Here is a 23,050-nt window from a genome sequence, read left to right as displayed (position 1 = left end):
GAACAGTAGACTATACAGGTAAAACAGTACAGAACAATAAACACAAAGTACCAGTACTTCAGAAACTCCAGGCAGGCAAATACAGTAGAGACGGAGTGGAAGAACAGGTATGGAGACAGGAGGGAACAGGGGCCCTGCTCATACGAGCTTACATCCTAAGGAAGGGTAAACAAAATCAGGCACAGAAGGGAGCCAGTGAAGCAAAATGGAGAGAAAAGGGGCCAGGGGAGAAACAGAAGAGGTGAGAGGTTAAGTGGATGGTTGGTAGGCCTTAAGGAACAGGTGAGTTTTAAGTGGCCGCTTGAAGGAGCACACATTGGGTGAGAGACGGATGGAGTGAGGGAGGTTGTTCCAGTGAAGGGGGGCAGCACAAGAGAAGTCTTGGATTCTAGAGTGGGAAGAGGTGATCAGAGTGGAGGAGAGGCGGCGATCGTTGGCCGAGTGCAGGGAGCGGGCGGGAGTGTGAATGGAGAGGAGGTTACATATTCTAGCTATCATTCTCTGGACTGTAGGACATAAATGATAGCTAGAATCTAATTGTTACAAGGTTTGATAAATCTACCCAAAGTATTTTGGCAGAAACAAGCCTGAAAGTTCTCAAACGTTTGAAACTCATTTAAGTGTTTTCTTATTTAAAGAGGCTCCAACTGCAAATGAAATGTTATCCAATATGAATCAGTGTATTGTTTTTCCAATTCCCACTATCTACAAGTAAACATTAAATGACAGTTTACAATCTGACTGCAGCAGGCCATTCTTTTGTACTCATTAATCTAGTTACAAGATACTCTTGTAGGATGAGTAGCCTCCAGCTCTATTTCTCTATTTCCACTTTAGATATCGCCAAATACAAACCTTCTGCCATCATCAGTCAGAGAGTAAATTATGCCACATCAGCGCAGGGGAGCGAAGCGAGCAGACTGACTTTTAAACCATAATGTAGTAATTATAATGGCCACATTTATACCTGGAAACGCTTGCAGGAGAAGGAAGACACTGGAATTTGTGACAAGATGAAGTAAAATTGTTTGCAAAAAATACATTTCATCAATTGTTTTATTTGGTGTTCAAAACAGCAGCACGATACTTTGTTGAAGCGAATTCAGCCAAACAAAGTCACTGTCTAAACATACAGCATAATATGTGCAGTATGCACAATATGTACGGTAGCAAGGGCAAACGCGGGATTTGTAGAGGGGGGTTTTTACACCACGCCGCCAGTGGGCGTACCAGCCTACTTGGGGGAGTGGCTATAATTTTAGACAGTGCCTGGCTGCTCTCCAACTCTTCCTATCCTCATAATACACATGGGCAATGCTGCGTGCACTACTGTTAAGTGCTCGCAGCTCTTCCTTTTCAAGGAGAGCTGTGTGAAGCGGGAGCAAGGTCCAGACACCTCAATTATACAGTGCCCCAAGCTTGGAGAGGGGTTTCCAGGCACTAGGAACACCCCCCTCGGTTTGCCTATGAGCACAATATGTGCAGTATTTATAAGCACAATATGTACAGTATTATATATATATTCCAATCAATATTTAAAACTTCTGTGCAAATAAAATAAAAACGTATATAAAGCCCTTATTTGTCATTAATCATCATCATCATCATAATCACCATTTATTTATATAGCGCCACTAATTCCGCAGATCTGTACAGAGAACACACATCAGTCCCTGCCCCATTGGGGCTTACAGTTTAAATTCCCTAACATACACACACACACAGACTAGGGTCAATTTGTTAGCAGCCAATTAACCTACTTGTATGTGTTTTGGAGTGTGGGAGGAAACCTGAGCATCCGGAGGAAACTCACGCAAACACAGGGAGAACATTCAAACTCCTCAAAGATATTGCCATGGTTGGGAATTGAACTCATGACCCCAGTGCTGTAAGACAAAAGTGCTAACCACCTAGCCACCGTACTGCCAAACTAATTAATATACTGTATATCAAAGCTTCATTCCTGAAAACCTCTGAAATGTTATAAATATGTTGGGTATGTGTCATGAACTGGTAGATGGATGAAGCCTACTTGCTGGGATTGGCACTACTGGACTTCGAGTATAACAGGCCCCCTGGTCTTCGCCAGGGACTCCCACTGGGAGGTATAGATTTTGCATCAAGGGAGGTGCAGGTCACATTTCTCCAAGACAGCTACCAGCGACGTAGTAGGTAAGTGAGATTAATCAGACAGTCTAGACAACGTCAGACAGAGTTCAAGCCGGTTGGAATACAAGGTACAGAAGTGGAATCCAGTGGAAAAGTCAGAAAAACAGAGGTCAAATGCCAGAAGGTAAATGAAGAGCCAGAACGTGATCCAAAAGCATAGTCAGAAGAAGCCAAGTCAGGAACCAGGGAGTCAGCATACAATAACAGGACACAGGGGGTGCACAGGGAATGCACAGGAACGCTGGAGGAGATGGAGACCAAATGGTACCTTAATGCCAGAGCCTCCCTTTTATAGAGGAAAATGGAAACGTTAATCTCCGGCGGCGATGACGTCACCAGCTGCCTACAGAGCAAGAACTAGACAACGGGATGGCCATTTCAGTGGAAGCAGGGGTGTACAATATTGGGTATTGTGCCCAAAAGGTCTGGTGGTGAAAGGAGCCCAGCAATGCTTCTAACTAATATTTGACCACCTGTGTGCTTCATCCAAGGCTCTTTCCTGTTGACACTAGTTGGCCAGTAATCCAAACAGTAGGGATTGTTATTGTACCTAAAGTTCAGGGCACTGGAGAAACTGCTTATACCGAGAGGTAACCAAGAACAGGACATTCGTTTCCAAATTATACGTAACATCTTATTATACTACATTTAAGACATTTAAGAAACATTTCTCCTGGGAACCTTTATGGGATATTATAGTGGATATTCAACTTTTTGGTATAGGCATATAATACAATAAATATTTATTTCTTTATGGATATATTGGTGCATTTTTTTTAATTTTTTTTTAATGTGTATTTATTTTGTTTTTTTGTTTTATGGTAGTAGTCCTGTTATTTTGACTTTCTATTTGTTGCTACACGGGGGTTCCTCAACTTAACAGAGCTGCGTTCATAGGCTAGGTACACACTGGCCCGCTGATTGCATGAAAACCTCCAATTTGCCGACATCTGACATTTGGTCAGATACCGTGTGAGCGTGTATAGTGACACGATGATCTAAAGTCGTCCCAAAGTGCCGATCATTGTTTCATTTGGTTGGTCGCACTGTTTAATATTTTCCAACCAATCACTCACTGATCATGCAGTGTGTATACACTCATACTCACGATCTCCATAGAGTTTACAGAGTCGGGCTCTTTTCAGCCGATGCTAGCGATGAATGTCCCGGTGAATAAATGTAGAGAGTGCTGTAGAAGGAATAATTCATTTGTTCGTTCTGAGAAAGAATGTTTTGTTTCAGAGTCACAGAAGCTAAGGAAATTCGTTAGGACATGTGGATAGCTATAACAAGGCATTTTAATCAGTGTGACAATGTGACAAGAATGAATGAATGAATATTGTGCTGTCATTCTCTGAAGACTAGAGGACCAGACGAAGGACCAGATGGAGAGGACAGATCTGAAGGTAAATCGTGTCAGTGTGTATGGATGAATCGTCAGACTGATCGAATCTTCAGTCGTAGGTACAATTTTTTAAGATAACAGGTCAGTCAGAAAATTCTTCACTGTGTACCTAGCCGTACACCTAGTTACTAATTAAGGTTAATATACATACGAGCACCTGATAACTTGTGATTTTCTGAGATCCCGGTATTACAGTATGACATCACAGAATTACCTCTATTGAATGCTGGGGGTATTCTGTGGGGGGAGACAATTGAAGTAGAGGACAGTTGTATATTAGGAGTATATTAGCGCTAAATAGTGATAAATGGATCTATTTATTAACAATAAGCAATAAGACTTATTTCAGCAATAGAATACCTCCTATCGCTATAATAGAATATCGCAGAGGCAGGTGAGTATCCATAGCAATACTGGCTGGGAGCCATAAGGCTTACCTTGCTATATAGTGGGCAGCACGGTGGCGTAGTGGTTAGCACTTCTGCCTTACAGCACTGGAGTCATGAGTTCAATTCCCGACCATGGCCTTATCTGTGTGGAGTTTGTATGTTCTCCCCGTGTTTGCGTGGGTTTCCTCCGGCTGCTCCAGTTTCATCCCACACTCCAAAACACATACAAGTAGGTTAATTGGCTGCTAACAAATTGACCCTAGTCTGTGTGTCTGTCTGTCTGTGTTAGGGAATTTAGACTGTAAGCCCCAATGGGGCAGGGACTGATGTGAGTTCTCTGTACAGCGCTGCGGAATTAGTGGCGCTATATAAATAAATGGTAATGATGGTGATGATGATGATGATGATGATATTGCCAGTCTGAGATTCTGCACATGCAGGACCTGACTAGCTGGCTCACACAAATACAGTGGAATGAGAATGGAAAAAAAATGTCTAAAAATATAAAGCATATATTTAAATAGATAGTGCTATCGCCATGGTGAACTTTTGATAGATAGAGAAGCTGTATCTCTGCCGAAAACACCTGTTTTTGCCGGAGATAGAGCTTTTTTTAGGTTGATAAAAGGAGCCGAAAAGGGAGATGGGTCAACATCAGAACTGGCAGAGTTGCCATAGCTTTTCCTTCTAGAAAATATACGTCGCCACCAGGGCCTGATTAAGGGTTCTGGCCGCCCTAGGCTAATACGGCCGCAGCGCCCCCCCCCCCCCTCCTCCGAATATATAGGTGTATAGGAACACTCCTGAATATGAATGTTCAGGTGTATTCTCCAGCATTCAAATTTAGACAGATTGTGCCATTGTCTCTTACCTGTTCTTGTTCTTCTCTCTTGCAACTTTGTTATCCTCTCGCTGGCTTCTGGAAAGTTGGCGTCCTGTTTTGAAAATGCAAAAATTTATTATAATGCAAACCCTGAATGATTAGGCCCTTTAGGTAAAACAAAACACTCCATTATGGCCAGCTAAAAGTACCCCATTGGACAGGCATATATAAGCAATATCTGAATATTTGTTGTCAATCAAATACAAAACATCTACCAGCCCCATCTCACTAATATTTAGTATTCTAGTGATTGCTGAGACCACCCATGTGACCACCACACAATCATGAGATTCTGCCCCCAAAGCTGCTCTATTTTTTAAATACCCCCTGCAGCCTTTTTCCTTAACCACAACCCCCCCCCCACAGCCATTTTCCTTAACCCCTGCTGCAGCCATTTTCTTTACCTCCCACCCTGCATCCATCCCCCTTGCAGCTATTTTCCTTACCTCCACACTGTAGCTATCCCCCCTCCGTCACATCAAAACTCCCCCAGTCACATATATCAGCCCCCCTCCTCTGCCCTCCTTCATACATATCAACCTCTCTTCCTCCCTATAGATTTTCATGGCAGCCCCCCCCTCCCACCCTATAGATTTATATGACAGTCCCCCTCTCCCTCCCTATACATATGCATGACAGTCCCCCCTCTCCCTCCCTATAGATATGCAGGGTAGTCCCCCCTCTCCCTATAGATATGCAGGGTAGTTCCCCCCCTCCCTATAGATATGCAGGGTAGTTCCCCCCCTCCCTATAGATATGCAGGGTAGTTCCCCCCCTCCCTATAGATATGCAGGGCAGTTCCCCCCCTCCCTATAGATTTGCAGGGCAGTTCCCCCCTCCCTATAGATATGCAGGGCAGTTCCCCCTCCTCCCTATAGATATGCAGGGCAGTTCCCCCCCCCCCCTCCCTATAGATATGCAGGGCAGTTCCCCCCCTCCCTATAGATATGCAGGGCAGTCCCCCCCCCTCCCTATAGATATGCAGGGCAGTTCCCCCCCTCCCTATAGATATGCAGGGCAGTTCCCCCCTCCCTATAGATATGCAGGGCAGTTCCCTCCCCTCCCTATAGATATGCAGGGCAGTTCCCCCCCTCCCTATAGATATGCAGGGCAGGTTCCCCCCTCCCTATAGATATGCAGGGCAGTTCCCCCCTCCCTATAGATATGCAGGGCAGTTCCCCCCTCTCCCTATAGATATGCAGGGCAGTTCCCCCCCCCCTCCCTATAGATATGCAGGGCAGTTCTCCCCCTCCTTATAGATATGCAGGGCAGTTCCCCCCCTCCCTATAGATATGCAGGGCAGTTCCCCCCCCTCCCTATAGATATGCAGGGCAGTTCCCCCCCTCTTTATAGATATGCAGGGCAGTTCCCCCCCTCCCTATAGATATGCAGGGCAGTCCCCCCCTCCCTATAGATATGCAGGGCAGTTCCCCCCCTCCCTATAGATATGCAGGGCAGTTCCCCCCCTCCCTATAGATATGCAGGGCAGTTTCCCCTCCCTCCCTATAGATATGCAGGGCAGTTCCCCTCCCTCCCTATAGATATGCAGGGCAGTTCCCCCCTTCACTTACCTGTAGTTGTGCCAGCGTTGCTCCTCTCCTCAGATCAGCAGATAGGAAGCTGGACGTCTTCACTTCCTGTCTTTTTGATCGTCGAGCCCTCCACCCCCCCCCCCCCCCCGCGGCGGCCCCCCACCCCTGCGGCGACCCCCCCTCCCCCACCCCGAAAAAAAAAATGAATGAAGAAAAAAAAAAAAAGAATGAAAAAAATAAATACCCTCAGCGCCGCGCCCCCCGGGACCCAGCGCCCCAGGCTGCAGCCTGGTCAGCCTAGTGGTTGATCAGGCCCTGGTCGCCACCCTCTGATCCACCCAGCCAAGCCCAAAATCCCCACACTATGCCAGCATGCTTCCCGTTTATAATTTGGAAAACAAGATTAGATACTTACACCTTGTTAACGTAACCAAAGTGCATTTTTTCTCTTTCATTTAAATGTATGTTTATTCTTAAGCAAAATACAGCAGAATTGTTAATGAGCGGCATAAAGAATAGATAGAGCATTAGGTTGTGAGAATACAGTAATAACGTTTGTATATATTACACACAGACAGCAGAGAAAGAGGCTGTTTATATTCTGTTATTGAACATATGTCAGCAAAACTGCGCTATCTTGTTTATCGAATTAAACATAAAAGGACAGATCAATAAAAACTGCTTGAAATGTAGTTGTTAAGCCATAAAACAAACAGTATAAAGTTTCCTTTTGTACGTTTGTTTTACAATGTCCTAGACAAATATTCCGCCGCACATCAGGAAAATATATTTAGTCCCATTAGGTGGAACAGATATAGATCATCACAGGCATTTCTATGCTGAATGGTATAATGAATAATATTCTGGTGTTTTAGTGGATGCAGTAATCCTATTGTATGAAAGGCAAACTACTGTACCAATAAAGTTTTTGTCAATTGAACATTTTCATGCTGCCTGGTGCTTCACCATTGTACTATTTTCATCATCAGCGGGATGAGTGCGGGAAGGGGCGGAACAAGGGCGGGAAGGGGCGGGCCAGCGTAGGCCAATAAGGGAGTGTTCGCGCAATTGCAACCCAATCAGACGTGGAAGCAGATACACCTTTTAAACTATCTCTAGCCTGTACAGGAGAGCTGGTGCAATGATGACTATCAGCGGCACAATCTACCCACTTCTGATTGGCTGATTCTGTATATACCCCTCCAGCGGCTAGTTCTTAAATCATTAGCGGTGCTGCTATATTATAGTAAGCCATTACCATCTATTCGTATGACTTATTTGGATTTTGCATTTGGTCCACTGCAGGAAAGGGGATTCCCATTTGCTTAAAGGGGAACACAAAAGATGTTATTTACTTTAATTTTATTTTTATTTTTATTTATTTTAATTCAATTTTAAAGTAATATCATTTAATTTGCATTGGTATTTTGTATGTGTTTGTATTCAGTTACATTTTATATTGACAAAGCAAATTTGGTATTCATCAATAAGATTCTAGATTTTGCTCTTCCCTTTATAAATAACAAATTTTTTGGTCATTTTCAAGTAAATTAAGAATAATGTTGTCGGATTTTCCTGCAAAATTCTAATGGCAAAGTAGAAACAATAAAATGAAAGCTCATTTGAGCAGAGAATAGAACGTCTGTGAAAATGGTCTACAAAATTGAAATCATAATTGAACAATAATTAACACTTTGGGGCAGATTCACTTTATTAACATTTATACGGTAAAAAATAACGCTTACTTTTGCTCTCACCTCTAAGGGACGCAAGCAAAAGTGAGCGATACTTTCACTAAAAAAATTGCCGTGTAGTGTTCTGGGACAATTTCACAGCGTTTTATTTTAGAATTGAATCTGCCCCTTTGAATGATTAGACATGAGTACAACGATTCTGCAAATCTGAAAGCTCAGCAGATTTTGTGGTGCCTCCGAACTGCAATTTTGGGCAGATTCCAGATAGGTTTATTGTAAAAAAAATAATTGAACTCATCTCCAGCCAATCACATCATTTCACTCAATCGGCCAGGAGAGGATGAGGAGGTGTGTGTGTTCCTTGACGAAAGTCATATTATTGGATGTGAGTGCTACATGATCAGTTTCCCCTGATCGCTGGTGTTAAATGATGGCTAGAGGGGTCCAACCTCTTTAGAGAATGCAGAAAAAAGTCACGATTGCAAATATCGATAGATACAACCCTGACCATTTACCATTTCAGTACAATCTACCTACAGAGAGTGACTATAATTTGTGCTGCATTACTATTAGAGATGGGCGGGTCCGGTTCTCCGAGAACCGAACCCACCCGAACTTTGGGTATCCGAGTACCGAGCTGAGCAGCTCGGTACTCTCCCGCCCGTTCCGAATCCAAATCGAGGCCGAACGTCATCGTGACGTCGTCGGATCTCGGGGCTCGGTTCTCGCGATACTTCAACTTTATAAATACACGCCTCCACAGCAATCCATCGCCATTTGACAGAGGGAGAGAGCAGGGTGTAGTCATAGGCTGATTAGAGCAGGGACAGAGAATACAATATTGTTCTTGCAATTGCTCTAACCAAAATCGCTAGTGCAGAGAGGAGGATAGAGGTTTATTATTTTTTCTTAATATTTGGCACTCCCCAGCGCTTTTTGGGTGTCCCCCCATAATTGTGCATAAATATTTCTGGCTGTCAAAAGTCATATCTGTCAGCAGTATCTACCAACTAATTTTTAGCACTCCTCAGCGCTTTTGGGGTGTTCTCCCTAATTGTGCATTAATATTTCTGGCTGTCAAAAGTCATATCTGTCAGCAGTATCTACTAAATAATTTTTAGCACTCCTCAGTGCTTTTGGGGTGTCCTCCCTAATTGTGCATTAATATTTCTGGCTGTCAAAAGTCATATCTGTCAGCAGTATCTACTAAATAATTTGTAGCACTCCTCAGTGCTTTTGGGGTGTCCTCCCTAATTGTGCATTAATATTTCTGGCTGTCAAAAGTCATATCTGTCAGCAGTAACTACTAAATAATTTTTAGCACTCCTCAGTGCATTTGGGGTGTCCTCCCTAATTGTGCATTAATATTTCTGGCTGTCAAAAGTCATATCTGTCAGCAGTATCTACTAAATACTTTGTAGCACTCCTCAGTGCTTTTAGGGTGTCCTCCCTAATTGTGCATTAATATTTCTGGCTGTCAAAAGTCATATCTGTCAGCAGTATCTACTAAATAATTTTTAGCACTCCTCGGTGCTTTTGGGGTGTCCTCCCTAATTGAGCATTAATATTTCTGGCTGTCAAAAGTCATATCTGTCAGCAGTATCTACTAAATAATTTTTAGCACTCCTCAGTGCTTTTGGGGTGTCCTCCCTAATTGTGCATTAATATTTCTGGCTGTCAAAAGTCATATCTGTCAGCAGTATCTACTAAATAATTTTTAGCACTCCTCAGTGCTTTTGGGGTGTCCTCCCTGATTGTGCATTAATATTTCTGGCTGTCAAAAGTCATATCTGTCAGCAGTATCTACCAAATAATTTTTAGCACTCCCCAGTGGTTTGCGCTCAGAATGGATTCAAAGCAGTCCACATATGATCAGAATGAGCAACCAGGTTCTGTCACCAGTCCTGATGTTAGTGTTCCCAGTACGTCATCTGGCCAAGGCGATGTTAAACAACAGAGTGTTTCCAAATAAGTGCAAAAAACAAAAACCCCAAAAAATTTTACTGTATTGAAGCGAAAAAGAAGTGTAACTGAGCAAAAGTTAAGTGACGATAAAAAATAAATTGCAAGCATGCCATTCTACACACGCAGTGGCAAAGAGAGAATGAGGCCTTCACCTTTGGCTATTAGTGGCAGATTCCAAAAAGTTACCCAGCCTACAATTGGTGCACAACTACTGTTACGCGTCAAAGCCGAGCTGCAAGATAACAGTGAGGCATTAGAGGAGAATGTTTGATCTGATTCACAAATGACAACAATCCCTGTGGAGAGTCCATCCAACAGTGGGATGTCTAATCGTGAGCATTCTGCTGATGTGTGCCTTAATAGCCCGAGTGTAGCCGGTGATACCTAAATTGAGGTTGCCACTTTGGAATTAGAAGAGGATGAGGGGGAGATTTGTGTAGGCGACGAGGGCGCTAATGAGGATGTTGATGAGGATGAGGTTGTTTGTGTAAGTCCTGCACCAGTGGCAGCAGTTCTGGCACGTGACAAGAAAAAGGCCATTGTCCTGCCTGGGCATAAAACAAAAAAATCCACTTCTTATGTGTGGAATTATTTATACCCAAATCCAGACAACAATTGTATAGCCATTTGTAGTGTATGTCAAGCCACAGTCAGTCGAGGGAGGGACCTTAACCATCTTGGAACCTCGTCTATGTTACGCCATTTAGCGAGAGTTCATAGCAAAGTGTTGGGAAAAGCTAAAAGTTCTTCCCAAAAAAATACAAGCACTCCATCATCAGCTAAGACCCTCCGCTCACCGACATCCCGACGGCTACAAAATACACCCACCACACCATCCTCATCAATATCCTCAGTAGCGCTCGGAGTTAGCCCGGCATCCCACTTAAGGCTGGATGACTCCTGCACTATTATTGATTCCTCTGAAGAAAGCTTTAGTCCCACTGCTGCTGCTGTTGCTGCTGCTGGGGGTGAATCGTCATCCCAGAGGCAGGTCAAGAAATTTATCCTTAAGGGTAGGGTGTCATAGACAGAGTGACCCCAAACTGACTTTGTCCATTTCTCACAATATTGTACAGTCTATAACGGCTGGATTTTTTGGTATTTTATACAAGTGGAGGGGGGCCTAGAGAGACAGAAACCAAACTGGCTTTCTCCATGTCAATTAATATTGTACAGTCTATAACGGCTGAATTTTTTTGTATTTTTGACAAGTGGAGGGGGGCCTATAGAGACAGAAAGCAAACTGCCTTTTTCCATTTCTTTACATATTTAACTATAAGTGTAGGGTGTAATATACATCCAAAGACGATGGCTGCATTGCCAATATGCATAGATGGAGAGAAAGACAATCTGTTTTGTGTGTAGAATAAATGAAGGCCTACCAACGAAGAATTAAACTTTTTTTTGGATGATTTATTACCTCAACAATTAGATTACTTATCTCTAAAACAGTTGGAGCACTAAATTGGGTTATTTTAGGCCCAAAAACATTGATTTCCCAACAAAATAGCAAAACAAAACCAAACAAAACCAAAACCAAAACCAAAACACGCAATGGCGGTTTTGCAAAACCAAAACCAAAACCAAAACACGACGGTAATCCAGATCCAAAACCGAATCCAAAACCAAAACACGGGGGTCAGTGACCATCTCTAATTACTAGACAGCATTGCAACTTACATGGCCAATGGCAAAGTAAGTGACACAGTTACACAGGATAGGAGGGGGAGTTGGTAGTGATACCCCGTCTTGCACTCACTCACAGTCAGGGGCGCAACTAATGAGCTGTGGGCCCCGATGCAGAGAGGCGGGGATGAGGAAATCGGGGCCCGACCCTCTGTATCTGCCATGCAGCGGGCCCCATTATCTCCACGGGCCCCGGTGCACGGCACCTACCGCACCAATGGTAGTTCCGCCACCGCTCACAGTGGTATAGTTATTGCAATCTTTCAGTGCCATCTATGGCCATCAACATCATAAATAACAATTCTAAAGTTTTTGGTATCTGCAGCATAACATCCAAATAAGTAATTTGTCTGATAGTAAACCCACTCCACCTATATTTTAACCATAGTGTATATTTTTTTTGCCCAGCTGTCACTGCATTTAATTTTCGGTTGGATCCTGAACAGCCGAGTTATCTCTCTAATGATATATACTGTCCTAGTGCCGGCCTTAATATATGATGTAATACATTCTTGTTCTATGAACCTGACAAAAACGATAATGCACAACCTGTGCTTTTTTGACAGAAGCAATAGGACTGCAAGAGCCAACACAGAAGCTGTATAGCAGAGATCCAGGGTGATAGTTCACCAGCAGCGTCCGAAAACCCCAAAGTCCAGCTACATCCTCTAGAACAGTGATGTGAATGCAGCCGTCCGGCCCGTAACCTGTGGCCCCCAGACCCTTCCTGCTGTGATGTCAGATTTGTCTTTGATAGCTTGTAACACTTGATTATCTTACATTAAAATGCCTGCTTGTAAGTTATTACAGATAGGTATCACTTTCTTTGATTAAATGTATTGTTTTACCTTATTACTGAGATTAAGGATAAGGGCAGCACAGTGGCTCAGTGGTTAGCACTTCTGCCTCACAGCACTGGGGTCATGAGTTTAATTCCTGACCATGGCCTTATCTGTGTGGAGTTTGTATGATCTCCTTGTATTTGCGTGGGTTTCCTCCGGGTGCTCAGGTTTCCTCCCACACTCCAAAAACATACTGGTAGGGTTATTGGCTGCTATCAAAATTGACCCTAGTCTCTCGGTCTCTCTCTCTGTCTATGTGTGTGTGTGTGTGTGTGTGTGTGTGTGTGTGTGTGTGTGTGTGTGTGTTAGAGAATTTATACTGTAAACTCCAATGAGGCAGAGACTGATGTGAGTGAGCTCTCTGTACAGCGCTGCGGAATCAGTGGCGCTATATAAATAGATGATGATGATGATGTGAGGCCCTTTGAAGTGTATCAGGTTCCCCTTCACCGCTCTAGAACATAATTACTAGGAGACCAGAGAGGATCATTCAAGAGAGCAGCAAACTGGGAAATTTCTCTGAACACAGAGTACAAACTTCCTAAGTTAGTTTCACACAACAAAGACATTCGCTAAATATATTTTGCCCATTCCAGTTGCACCAGATTGCGGTAAAAGGCATTTCAACACCAATATAATGAACACTGTCATACACGCTCAAGTGACAAGTGATACAGACGGTACCGAGGTCCCTTCTCTCTAATGATTGAAATAGGCCACATTTTTAAAAAAAAAAAAAATGAAGAGGGGGAGCTCTGAAGTGGACACAGATTGGACTTTTTTACTGTGTCCACTTTGCACATTTTCTGGGACACCCACAAACCTGCAAATCCCCCCATTTCTAGAGGTGTTTCTGAAGCCTGTATAGTGGATGTGCACCTTGAGATGCACTTGGAAGAGAAAAATAAAGTTAAGCGTGTCCACATTTTTTGCTGTTTGGAAATGACCCTTGTGTCTTAAATCCTCTAGATCAGGCCTGACCAACCTGTGACTCTTCGGGTGTTATGAAACTACAAGCCCCAGCAGACCCTGCCAGCTATTGCCTAGCTATCTGCTGGCAAAAGATGCTAGAGCTTGTAATTTCGCAAACTTCCCAACAATAAGAATCCCGAAAGCAGGACAAAATAAGTCCTGCTCAGTTCCATCCCAATGCCACCCATAAATGGGCAAATTTGTGCTAAACTCCACCCACCTTACCAGTAAGCCCCACCTCTTTTGTGGTCTGCGAATCGGTATGTCCCTACAAAATCAGAACCATTGAGAGGTATGGTTTCACAACACCTGGAGAGACAATGGTTGGCCGGGCCTGCACTAGATTAATGAAAGCTAATTGCTGATTGGCTGACATTGTATTTCGCATGTTTTAATTTGTGCCTGTAAATAACCCCTATTATTACAGACAGAAATAGCTGCAGGAGATATAACATGAAAATTAAATATTATAATGAGGTACCTGTGTTGTAGATTTAGACCTGGATCCTTCATTGATCACATCTTTACTCGGCAGATGATCTGCAATTTACAAATATACAGTCAAGAACAGTGACCAGCTTTCATTAAGCAGATACATATGTATATCCCTTCGCTTGGTTAAAAGGTGTGGTCCAGACTTGCCAAATTAAAGTTAATATGCTTGCTTGCACGATATTAGAGTCCATTCGCATCCACTTATATGCCAACATGGTGTGGCTCAGTGGCAGAAGTATCATCGAGGCAGAGGGTGAGGCCTCTAAAGGACTCGGAGGTGAGGCTCAACCCTGCCCCTTACCCAAGATATCCTGTGGCATTCCCCAGAGCATCATCTCTGAAAGGAGCAAAGCGGAATCCTCTTCTGAGTGGCGCATGTTGAGTGGCAGGGTCGAACGCAGGATTTGCAGAGGGGGTTTCCACACCACGCCACCAGTGGGTGTGACCAGCATGCATGGGGGCATGGCTATAATATTAGACAGTGCTTGACTGTTCTCCAACTCTTCCTATCCCTATATTATACATAGGCAATGCTGCGTGCACTACTGTTAGGTGCACACAGCTCTCCCTTTTCAAGCAGAGCCGTGTGAAGTGGGGGCATGGTCCAGCCAACTCAATTATATAGTGCCCCAGGCTTGGAGGGGGGTTTCCGGGCACTAGGAAACCCGCCCTCGGTTTGCCTATGAGTGGGCACATGTTGGATGGGAACATGTTGAGTGGGCACATGTTGGGTGGGCACATGTGCCAGGATGCTCATGCTCAGAAGAGGCCCCCTCCCTTCTTTTTTAAGAGCATAGAGGGCAGCCAGAAAGCTATAGCTGCTACACCAGCCCCAACCCAGTTTTGCTATGGCCCCTGGCAATGTAATGTACCGCCCCTGACTTGCCTTGAATTAGGTGGAGTGATTGCCTTAACCCATGACAATCCAATCATGTGAATCGTCTAAAACATAACTCTAGCTGTACAATGTTCCATGCAATTGATAACATGTAGTTGTTTAGATGAAATTTATATATGTTTTATGTTTGTTTTCATTTTATATGTTACTTTTTTTTGCCAATAAATGCTTGTCTAAAATTACCCAGACTATAACTAAAACTGAAACTTGGAACAGTCTGATAAACAAACAGCTGCAAAATAATTTGCTCACCGCTGCGACATATTCTATTTTTTTTTTCAGTCCTGTAATATTCATTGATTTTCTTAATGTGAATACTTAAATCAATTATGATGGAGAAAAAACAGACTGCGCCATTCAAAGGAAAATGCATCTTGCTAATAAATGAAGAAATGCCGTAAGATTGCAATTTACATTTTTTTCAGCCTGATGCATAATCATAAGGTAATAGAATTAAAATGCAATTTTGTGCATGGTTGAAAGAGTTGCCCATTTAAGATGCTGGTGCAATTGTTTATACTTACAGGCAGTCTGAAACGGTTGTGTTTTCTGAGTTGTCATAGCTCTTAATACACGGATAGATCCCTAAAAAAATATGAATAAATACTTACAGTCAAATCATCGTATATTGTCAATTTAAACTTTTTTCTTTCAAGCTTAAGGAAAGAAACTTTCACCTCAAACATGTTTATATTTCGCAGAGGAATCTATTATTGACCACTGCAACAATTATTAGTTATTAAAACTGAATGCAACATGTCCCCTTTTCCCAAAAGCTACAACAGACCAGCAATATACTCTCTCTTCTAGTACGGGGGACTTATTTCAATCACACTTTTGATTTTTGATTTTTCCAATGTAGCTCTCTGATTAACATCACAGAGATCCGGTGTTGTCACAATCAATGTCTAAAACAAACGGTATTAGAAGGGAGTAGTTACATAGTTGGACAATGGGATTCCCTGAGGTTCCAGACCAAATCCTCAGAATGCCCGGACCCCAGGTAAGTAGACCAAGAGCATATTTCCTCAAAAACAACATTTTCAGTTTTGGGTTAAATTGTTCCTTAAATGTTGTCTGAAACGTACTGAGTGCAGCAGTAACCTAGCACTATACTAATATTACAGTATAAAGTACTGTACGGCCTGGGACTAAGCCTAAGAGCACCCTGACTGCAGCTAGTTCCTTATTAGGAAATAGATCTGTTCCCTTTGTGTGTGGCAGCGGGACAGAGGGAGTGGGCAAGTCACAGTGGGGGCGTGGCCATGTTGAAATGGGGCTGTGGCCCCATTTCAACATGGCCACGCCCCTACTGTGACTTGTGCTGACTAGCGCTGTATAACGGTAGGCTGCCCATTAGACACCTCCCTTCCCAGAGCATTCCCACCAAGGGACAATCATGTCCTCAGGCAGGACAATGGGACAAAGCCCTAAAATATGGACAGGCCCGCTGGGATTTGGATAGGTTGGAGAACATAAAGCACTCACAAACATTTTGGGGATTGCCAGTCCTTAAGTTCCAATTTAATCTTGGACAGTATTGGGGGGGGGGGTGTTTAAAATTAGGTCTATATAGTTTAGATGCCCTTTTGGTTAGGGTGATCCCCAGATATTTTATATAAAATTGGTTCCATGAAAATGAAAGGGGTTGGTTCAAACCTTTTACTGTGAAATCAGGAACTGTACTGTTTAAGATAACAGGAATAGTTGATTTTGAAATTTGATAATTCGACAAATTCTTTGAATTCCATCGCTAGACTTGGGAGAGAAGTAACTGGGTTAATTACTAGTGCTAGGAGGTTGTCTGTGAACAAGGCTAATTTATACTCGATGTGCCTGAATCATTAAGGAGAGCAAAGTAAAAAAAAAAGAAGTGAGTTTGCTCCTGGACAAACCATGTTAGAATGCAATGGATGGAAATTAGTTTATTATTTTGCACCCCTTGCATTGTTTTCATGTAACACACAAATGAAAAGTGAGGCACCTAAAGCTGAATAGTCTTTAACTTATCTGCATGTTCAGGAGTCAAGATATTACCTATTAAGGATTAAGTTGTTGTATCTCTTCAGCTAATAAAATCCTAAAGGGGAGTGGTTGGGCGATGTGTCCATATATTCTACGGCAAATAATGCTGGATCTCTCTTCCATCACAGACATCAACATGTGTTTTGCCATGTTAACCATTTCTTTTTCCCGGTTACAGAGGAGGCACAGTTAGGCGGGAGAGCTCTTGCAGTTGGCGACTAATACATACGGGGCTATCACTGATTGGCCTAATGTTGTTGCCCCCTTCGAAGTACCCTGGTTCTTGGTTACCTTATGCGGGGACCCTTTGACCCTTTGTGTGGCACGTCATTGTGAGCCCAGAGGGGGAGTAGTCACAACGACACTAGATTTAGCACCGGACAACCATAAGGGACTATGTCCTGGTACCAGTGGCAGTGCCTGTGGCCGTACACTATTTGGTTCAGCTATTAGTTGTTAGCTGACAAGTGCTCTCGCCGCCACCAGGTTAATACATAATCATTAATAAACTGTGACCTATTTTAGCCAAGCTAGAATTTGCCAGTGTGTTTATTTCATTAGAGGTTAAGAGATTTTTGACAATGACTATTGAGAGGTTTTCTGCGTGGAAGAAGTAAATCTGCAGTATGAAGTTTATACTTGATAGCTTTATTTTTACACTAAAATTTAAAGTTGATCTAGGACATGCCCTACCCCAACTATAAATCTGTCCCCACATTTTACATTTTCCTCCCCCTCCACTGCAACGTGGTTTTGCCAAGGTGCAAAGTTATTCCTTTTTTTTTGCTTTGCTCTCCTTAATGAATCAGGCCCGGTGTCACCAACAACTATGCCATTGATGTCTGGGCTCTTTCATATGCCATAGCCAGTGCCTTCATACATGTAACAAAACCAGTGGTGAGTGGGGGCACCGACATGGGAGTAGACCTTGTGACATGGGAGTAGATCTTGTGACATGGGAGTAGACCTTGTGACATGAGAGTAGATCTTGTGACATGGAAGTAGACCTTGTGACATGGGAGTAGATCTTGTGACATGGGAGTAGACCTTGTGACATGAGAGTAGAGCTTGTGACATGGAAGTAGACCTTGTGACATGGGAGTAAACCTTGTGACATGAGAGTAGACCTTGTGCCATGGGAGTAGACCTTGTGACATGGGACATGGGAGTAGATGTTGTGACATGGGAGTAGATCTTGTGACATGGGAGTAGATCTTGTGACGTAGGAGTAGATCTTGTGACATGGGAGTAGATCTTGTGACATGAGAGTATATCTTGTGACATGGGAGTAGACCTTGTGACATGAGAGTAGACCTTGTGCCATGGGAGTAGACCTTGTGACATGGGACATGGGAGTAGATGTTGTGACATGGGAGTAGATCTTGTGACGTAGGAGTAGATCTTGTGACATGGGAGTAGATCTTGTGACATGGGAGTAAACCTTGTGACATGGGAGTAGATCTTGTGACATGGGAGTAGATCTTGTGACATGGGGGTAGATCTTGTAACATGGGAGTAGATCTTGTGACATGGGAGTAAACCTTGTGCCATGGGAGTAGACCTTGTGACATGGGACATGGGAGTAGATGTTGTGACATGGGAGTAGATCTTGTGACATGGGAGTAGATCTTGTGACATGGGAGTAAACCTTGTGACATGGGAGTAGATCTTGTGACATGGGAGTAGATCTTGTGACATGGGGGTAGATCATGTAACATGGGAGTAGATCTTGTGACATGGGAGTAGATCTTGTGACATGGGAGTAAACCTTGTGACATGGGAGTAGATCTTGTGACATGGGAGTAGATCTTGTGACATGGGGGTAGATCTTGTAACATGGGAGTAGATCTTGTGACATGGGAGTAAACCTTGTGCCATGGGAGTAGACCTTGTGACATGGGACATGGGAGTAGATGTTGTGACATGGGAGTAGATCTTGTGACATGGGAGTAGATCTTGTGACATGGGAGTAAACCTTGTGACATGGGAGTAGATCTTGTGACATGGGAGTAGATCTTGTGACATGGGGGTAGATCATGTAACATGGGAGTAGATCTTGTGACATGGGAGTAGACCTTGTGACATGGGAGTAGATCTTGTGACATGGGAGTAGACCTTGTGACATGGGGGTAGATCTTGTGACATGGGAGTAGACCTTGTGACATGGGAGTAGATCTTGTGACATGGGAGTAGACCTTGTGACATAGGAGTAGATCTTGTGACATGGGAGTAGACCTTGTGACATGGGAGTAGATCTTCTTACATGGGAGTAGATATTGTGACATGGGAGTAGACCTTGTGACATGGGAGTAGAGATGAGGACAAAACAGTTTCGTAAAATATTCTCCTCATGTGATAGTGAAATTTGGAGCTTTACTGTTGATATTTTTGCCCCAGATCAGAGATAATTAACAATTGTTGTCCCTGCTCTATTCATAGATTATAAATTCTGCAAAATGCGGATTTGCAGATAAAGTGCGGAATGGTGTTCTGTGTGTTGGTGACATAAAGCAGAACTTCATGAGATCTAAGCACCTCTGCAAAACAGCCTAATCTGCAGCCTGGTGGTCGTGTATATATGCCAGTGCAGCCCATCATAAGTGGGGGTTACATACTTTTAATAAATATGGGTATACCAGGTTTGTCGGATACAGCAGTATATTGAGCACATTTCAGTTATATACACGAATAGCGTTACACATTTTGGGCTTGCTGAATACTAAGCCAGCTTAAATGTCATATCTAGTGTGAAATCGCTCTGGACATGCCCAGAAATGGGTTCACGCAAATGCGCCAATGCAGATTTCTGTGATTCTGCCACTCACGCCAGCCTGCGCCTGCAGAGGTGGAACGGTGGCTTTCTAATGTAGGCCGCGTACAGTGAGAGTGTGTTCACGCAATTGTAAATGGACGCAGAGCAGGACACAGATACGTCCATATTATTTGCAGGTGGTTTGGAGCAGGTGAGGATGATGACAATCTCCGACACTTACGAAATCCTTGTGATTGGCTGTTTACAATTGCATAATTGACATTTATTGGTAATTTCATCTTCTCTCGGGCATATATTATGCTTTTCTGTGCGAGTTTAAGCAAAACATTATTTTTTTTTGTACACGCGACGAATAGTTGTTTCTGCTGTATTAGAGTCGTTTTTACGTTATATTGATGGCTAATAGGGAATTTGTTTGGTGCATATAAGACAAATGAATAAAAACATAGGAGCAAGTGCGTATCGTAAGATGGGTATGGTTCAGCGCATGGGCATGCTATTTTTTTTATGTCTGGCTTTTTTAATTACGCCCATTTTACAGCCATCTCTATCAGGCCCTTTGTGTTGGAATTCTAATTTACCACAAATGTAATCTTCCTTGGGTGTTTCTTACAAAAATGGTTTAAGGTTAAATAAAGCGTATTGCTCATTAATAAAATAATTAGTCTGGTGGGTTTAGATAGTGTGGTGAAGTAATTCACTTGTATATGGAAACTGGCTGTAGTGCTTGGTTTTGAATGGGATAGACAATTACATTTTGACTCAGAAATCGTCTAGGATCTTGACCAATTGAAATCCTGCTGATGAAAAGGGAAATAAATGATCCTATTTCTTCAGACTTTTGTCTGAGATGAGAGATTGTTTCATATTTTATTTTTTTTCCATCAGGAAGTCAGATCATCCTTTTCTCTATAATAAATAATAATAAATAATAATATTATAACTAGAGATGGGCAGGCTCGATTCCCCGAGAACCGAACCCACCCGAACTTTGCCTAACCGAGTACCGAGCCGAGCAGGCTCGGTACTCTCGCGCCCGCTCGGAATCCAAATCGAGGCCGAACATCATTGTGACGTCGTCGGATCTCGGGGCTCGGTTCTCGCGATACTTGGAAATTATAAATACACGCCTCCACAGCAATCCATCGCCATTTGACAGAGGGAGAGGGCAGGGTGTAGTCACAGGCTATTTAGAGCAGGGACAGACAATACAATTCTGATTCCAATTCTGATAACAATCGATAGAGAAGAGAGGAGGATAGAGGAGTTTTTTTTTTTCAATATTTGGCACTACAAGTGCTTTGGGGTGTCCCCATTCTTTTGTATTAATATTTCTAGCTGTCAAAAGTACTATCTGTCAGCAGATTTAAAAAATAATTTTTTGCACTCCAAAGTGCTTTTTGGGTGTCCCCCATTCTTTTGCATTAATATTTCTGGCTGTCAAAAGTACTATCTGTCAGCAAACTTCAAACATAATTTTTAGCACTCCCAAGTGCTTTGGGGTGTCCCCTATTCTTTTGCATTAATATTTCTGGCTGTCAAAAGTCATATTTGTCAGCAGTATCTAAAACAATTTGTAGCACTACAAGTGCGTTGGGCTCCTAATGGATTCTAAGCAGTCCACATATGAGCAGAATCAACAACCAGGTTCTGTCACCAGTCCTGATGGTAGTGTTCCCAGTATGTCATCTGGGAAAGGCGATGTCAAACTACACAGTCTTTTGAAATCAGTCAAAAAAACACACACCCAAAAAAAATTTACTGTGTTGAAGCGCAAAAGAAGTGTAACTGAGAAAAAGTTATGTGCCGATAAAAAAAAAATTGTCAACATGCCATTCTATACATGCAGTGGCAAAGAGAGAATGAGGCCTTCACCTTTGTCTATTAGTGTCAGATCAAAAAATGTTACGAAGCCTACAAGTGGTGCACAAGTACTGTTACGCGTGAAAGCCGAGCTGCAAGAAAACAGTAAAGCATTAGAGGATAATGTATGCTCTGAATCAGAAATTACACCAATCCCTGGGGAGAGTCCATCCACCAGTGGTATGTCTAATCGTGAGCATTCTGTTAGTGATAGTGTACCCATAAAGAAGGGCCCTAAAGTTCTGCTGATGTGTGCATGAACAGCCCGAGTGTAGCCGGTGATACACCAATTGCCACTTTTGAATTAGAAGAGGATGAGGGGGAGATTTGTGTAGGCGACGAGGCTACTAATGATGATGTTGATGATTATGATGCAGACAGATACCAAATTGCCTTTCTCAATTTCTATTTATATTCTAGACTCTATAACGGCTGAATAGTTTTTTATTTTACTCCTAGTGGAGAGGGGGTCTGATGCAGACAGATACCAAACTACCTTGGTCCATTTGTTTTTACTTTCTAATTCCACAGTCTATGCAGGCTGCTTTTTTTCTATTCAACTACAAGTGGAGGGCAGGGGGGGGGGCTGGCATAGATAGCCATCAAACTACCTTGGTCCATTTATTTTTACTTTATAATTCCACAGTCTATGCAGGCTGCTTTTTTTCTATTCAACTACAAGTGGAGGGCGGGGGGAGGGGGCATAGATAGCCACCAAACTACCGTGGTCCATTTATTTTTACTTTCTAATTCCACAGTCTATGCTGGCTGCTTTTTTCTATTCAACTACAAGTGGAGGGCGGGGGGGGCATAGATAGCCACCAAACTACCCCGTGGTCCATTTATTTTTACTTTCAAATTCCACAGTCTATGCAGGCTGCTTTTTTTCTATTTAACTACAAGTGGAGGGCGGGGGGGGGGCATAGATAGCCCCCAAACTACCGTGGTCCATTTATTTTTACTTTCTTATTCCACAGTCTATGCAGGCTGCTTTTTTTCTATTCAACTACAAGTGGAGGGTGTAATATACATCCAAAGACAATGGCTGCATTGCCAATAGGCAAAGATGAAAAAGAAGACAACCAGGTTTGTGTGGAGAATTAAGGATGGCCTAACAGGGATTAAACTGTTTTCTTCCTAATTTATTAGCTTTAGAATTACCTTACTTATCCAAGAAACAGGTGGAGCACTAAATTAGGTTATTTTATGCACAAAAACATTGATTTTTAAACAAAATTGCAAAACAAAACCAAACAAAACCAAAACCAAAACACGCAAGGGCGGTTTTGCAAAACCAAAACCAAAACCAAAACACGAAGGTAATCCAGATCCAAAAACAAAAACAAAACCAAAACACGGGGGTCAGTGAGCATCTCTAATTATAACACCAAAAGAAAACAATTGATCTTACATTTTGGTGCTCATCCGACTTGGACATTTTTTATAACAGTACTTTAAG

At 42.8% G+C, this 23,050-nt stretch overlaps 1 protein-coding gene across 3 annotated transcripts in view; it reads right to left on the bottom strand.

Annotated features, from left to right (window-relative positions):
• The window catches only part of LOC142140053 (cyclic nucleotide-binding domain-containing protein 2-like), a 251,867-nt gene that overhangs the window by 111,480 nt on the left and 117,337 nt on the right, over window positions 1–23,050 (bottom strand). For all 3 annotated transcript variants that reach the window (XR_012688277.1, XM_075197913.1, XM_075197914.1), the window contains exons 11-12: window positions 15,455–15,515; window positions 14,019–14,077 (exon numbers count right to left, since the gene is read on the bottom strand). Coding sequence is in view for 2 of the 3 variants with exons in the window: in XM_075197913.1 (XP_075054014.1) it covers window positions 14,019–14,077; window positions 15,455–15,515 (120 nt within the window). In the remaining variant the exon portion in view is untranslated. The remainder of the gene's footprint in view (window positions 1–14,018; window positions 14,078–15,454; window positions 15,516–23,050) is intronic.

The sequence above is a fragment of the Mixophyes fleayi genome, chromosome 2 (assembly GCF_038048845.1).
Source record: "Mixophyes fleayi isolate aMixFle1 chromosome 2, aMixFle1.hap1, whole genome shotgun sequence".
NCBI classification, from domain to species: Eukaryota; Metazoa; Chordata; class Amphibia; order Anura; family Limnodynastidae; genus Mixophyes; species Mixophyes fleayi.
Note: the sequence above shows the minus strand (reverse complement) of the source record. Positions and strands in the feature narration are given on the sequence as shown.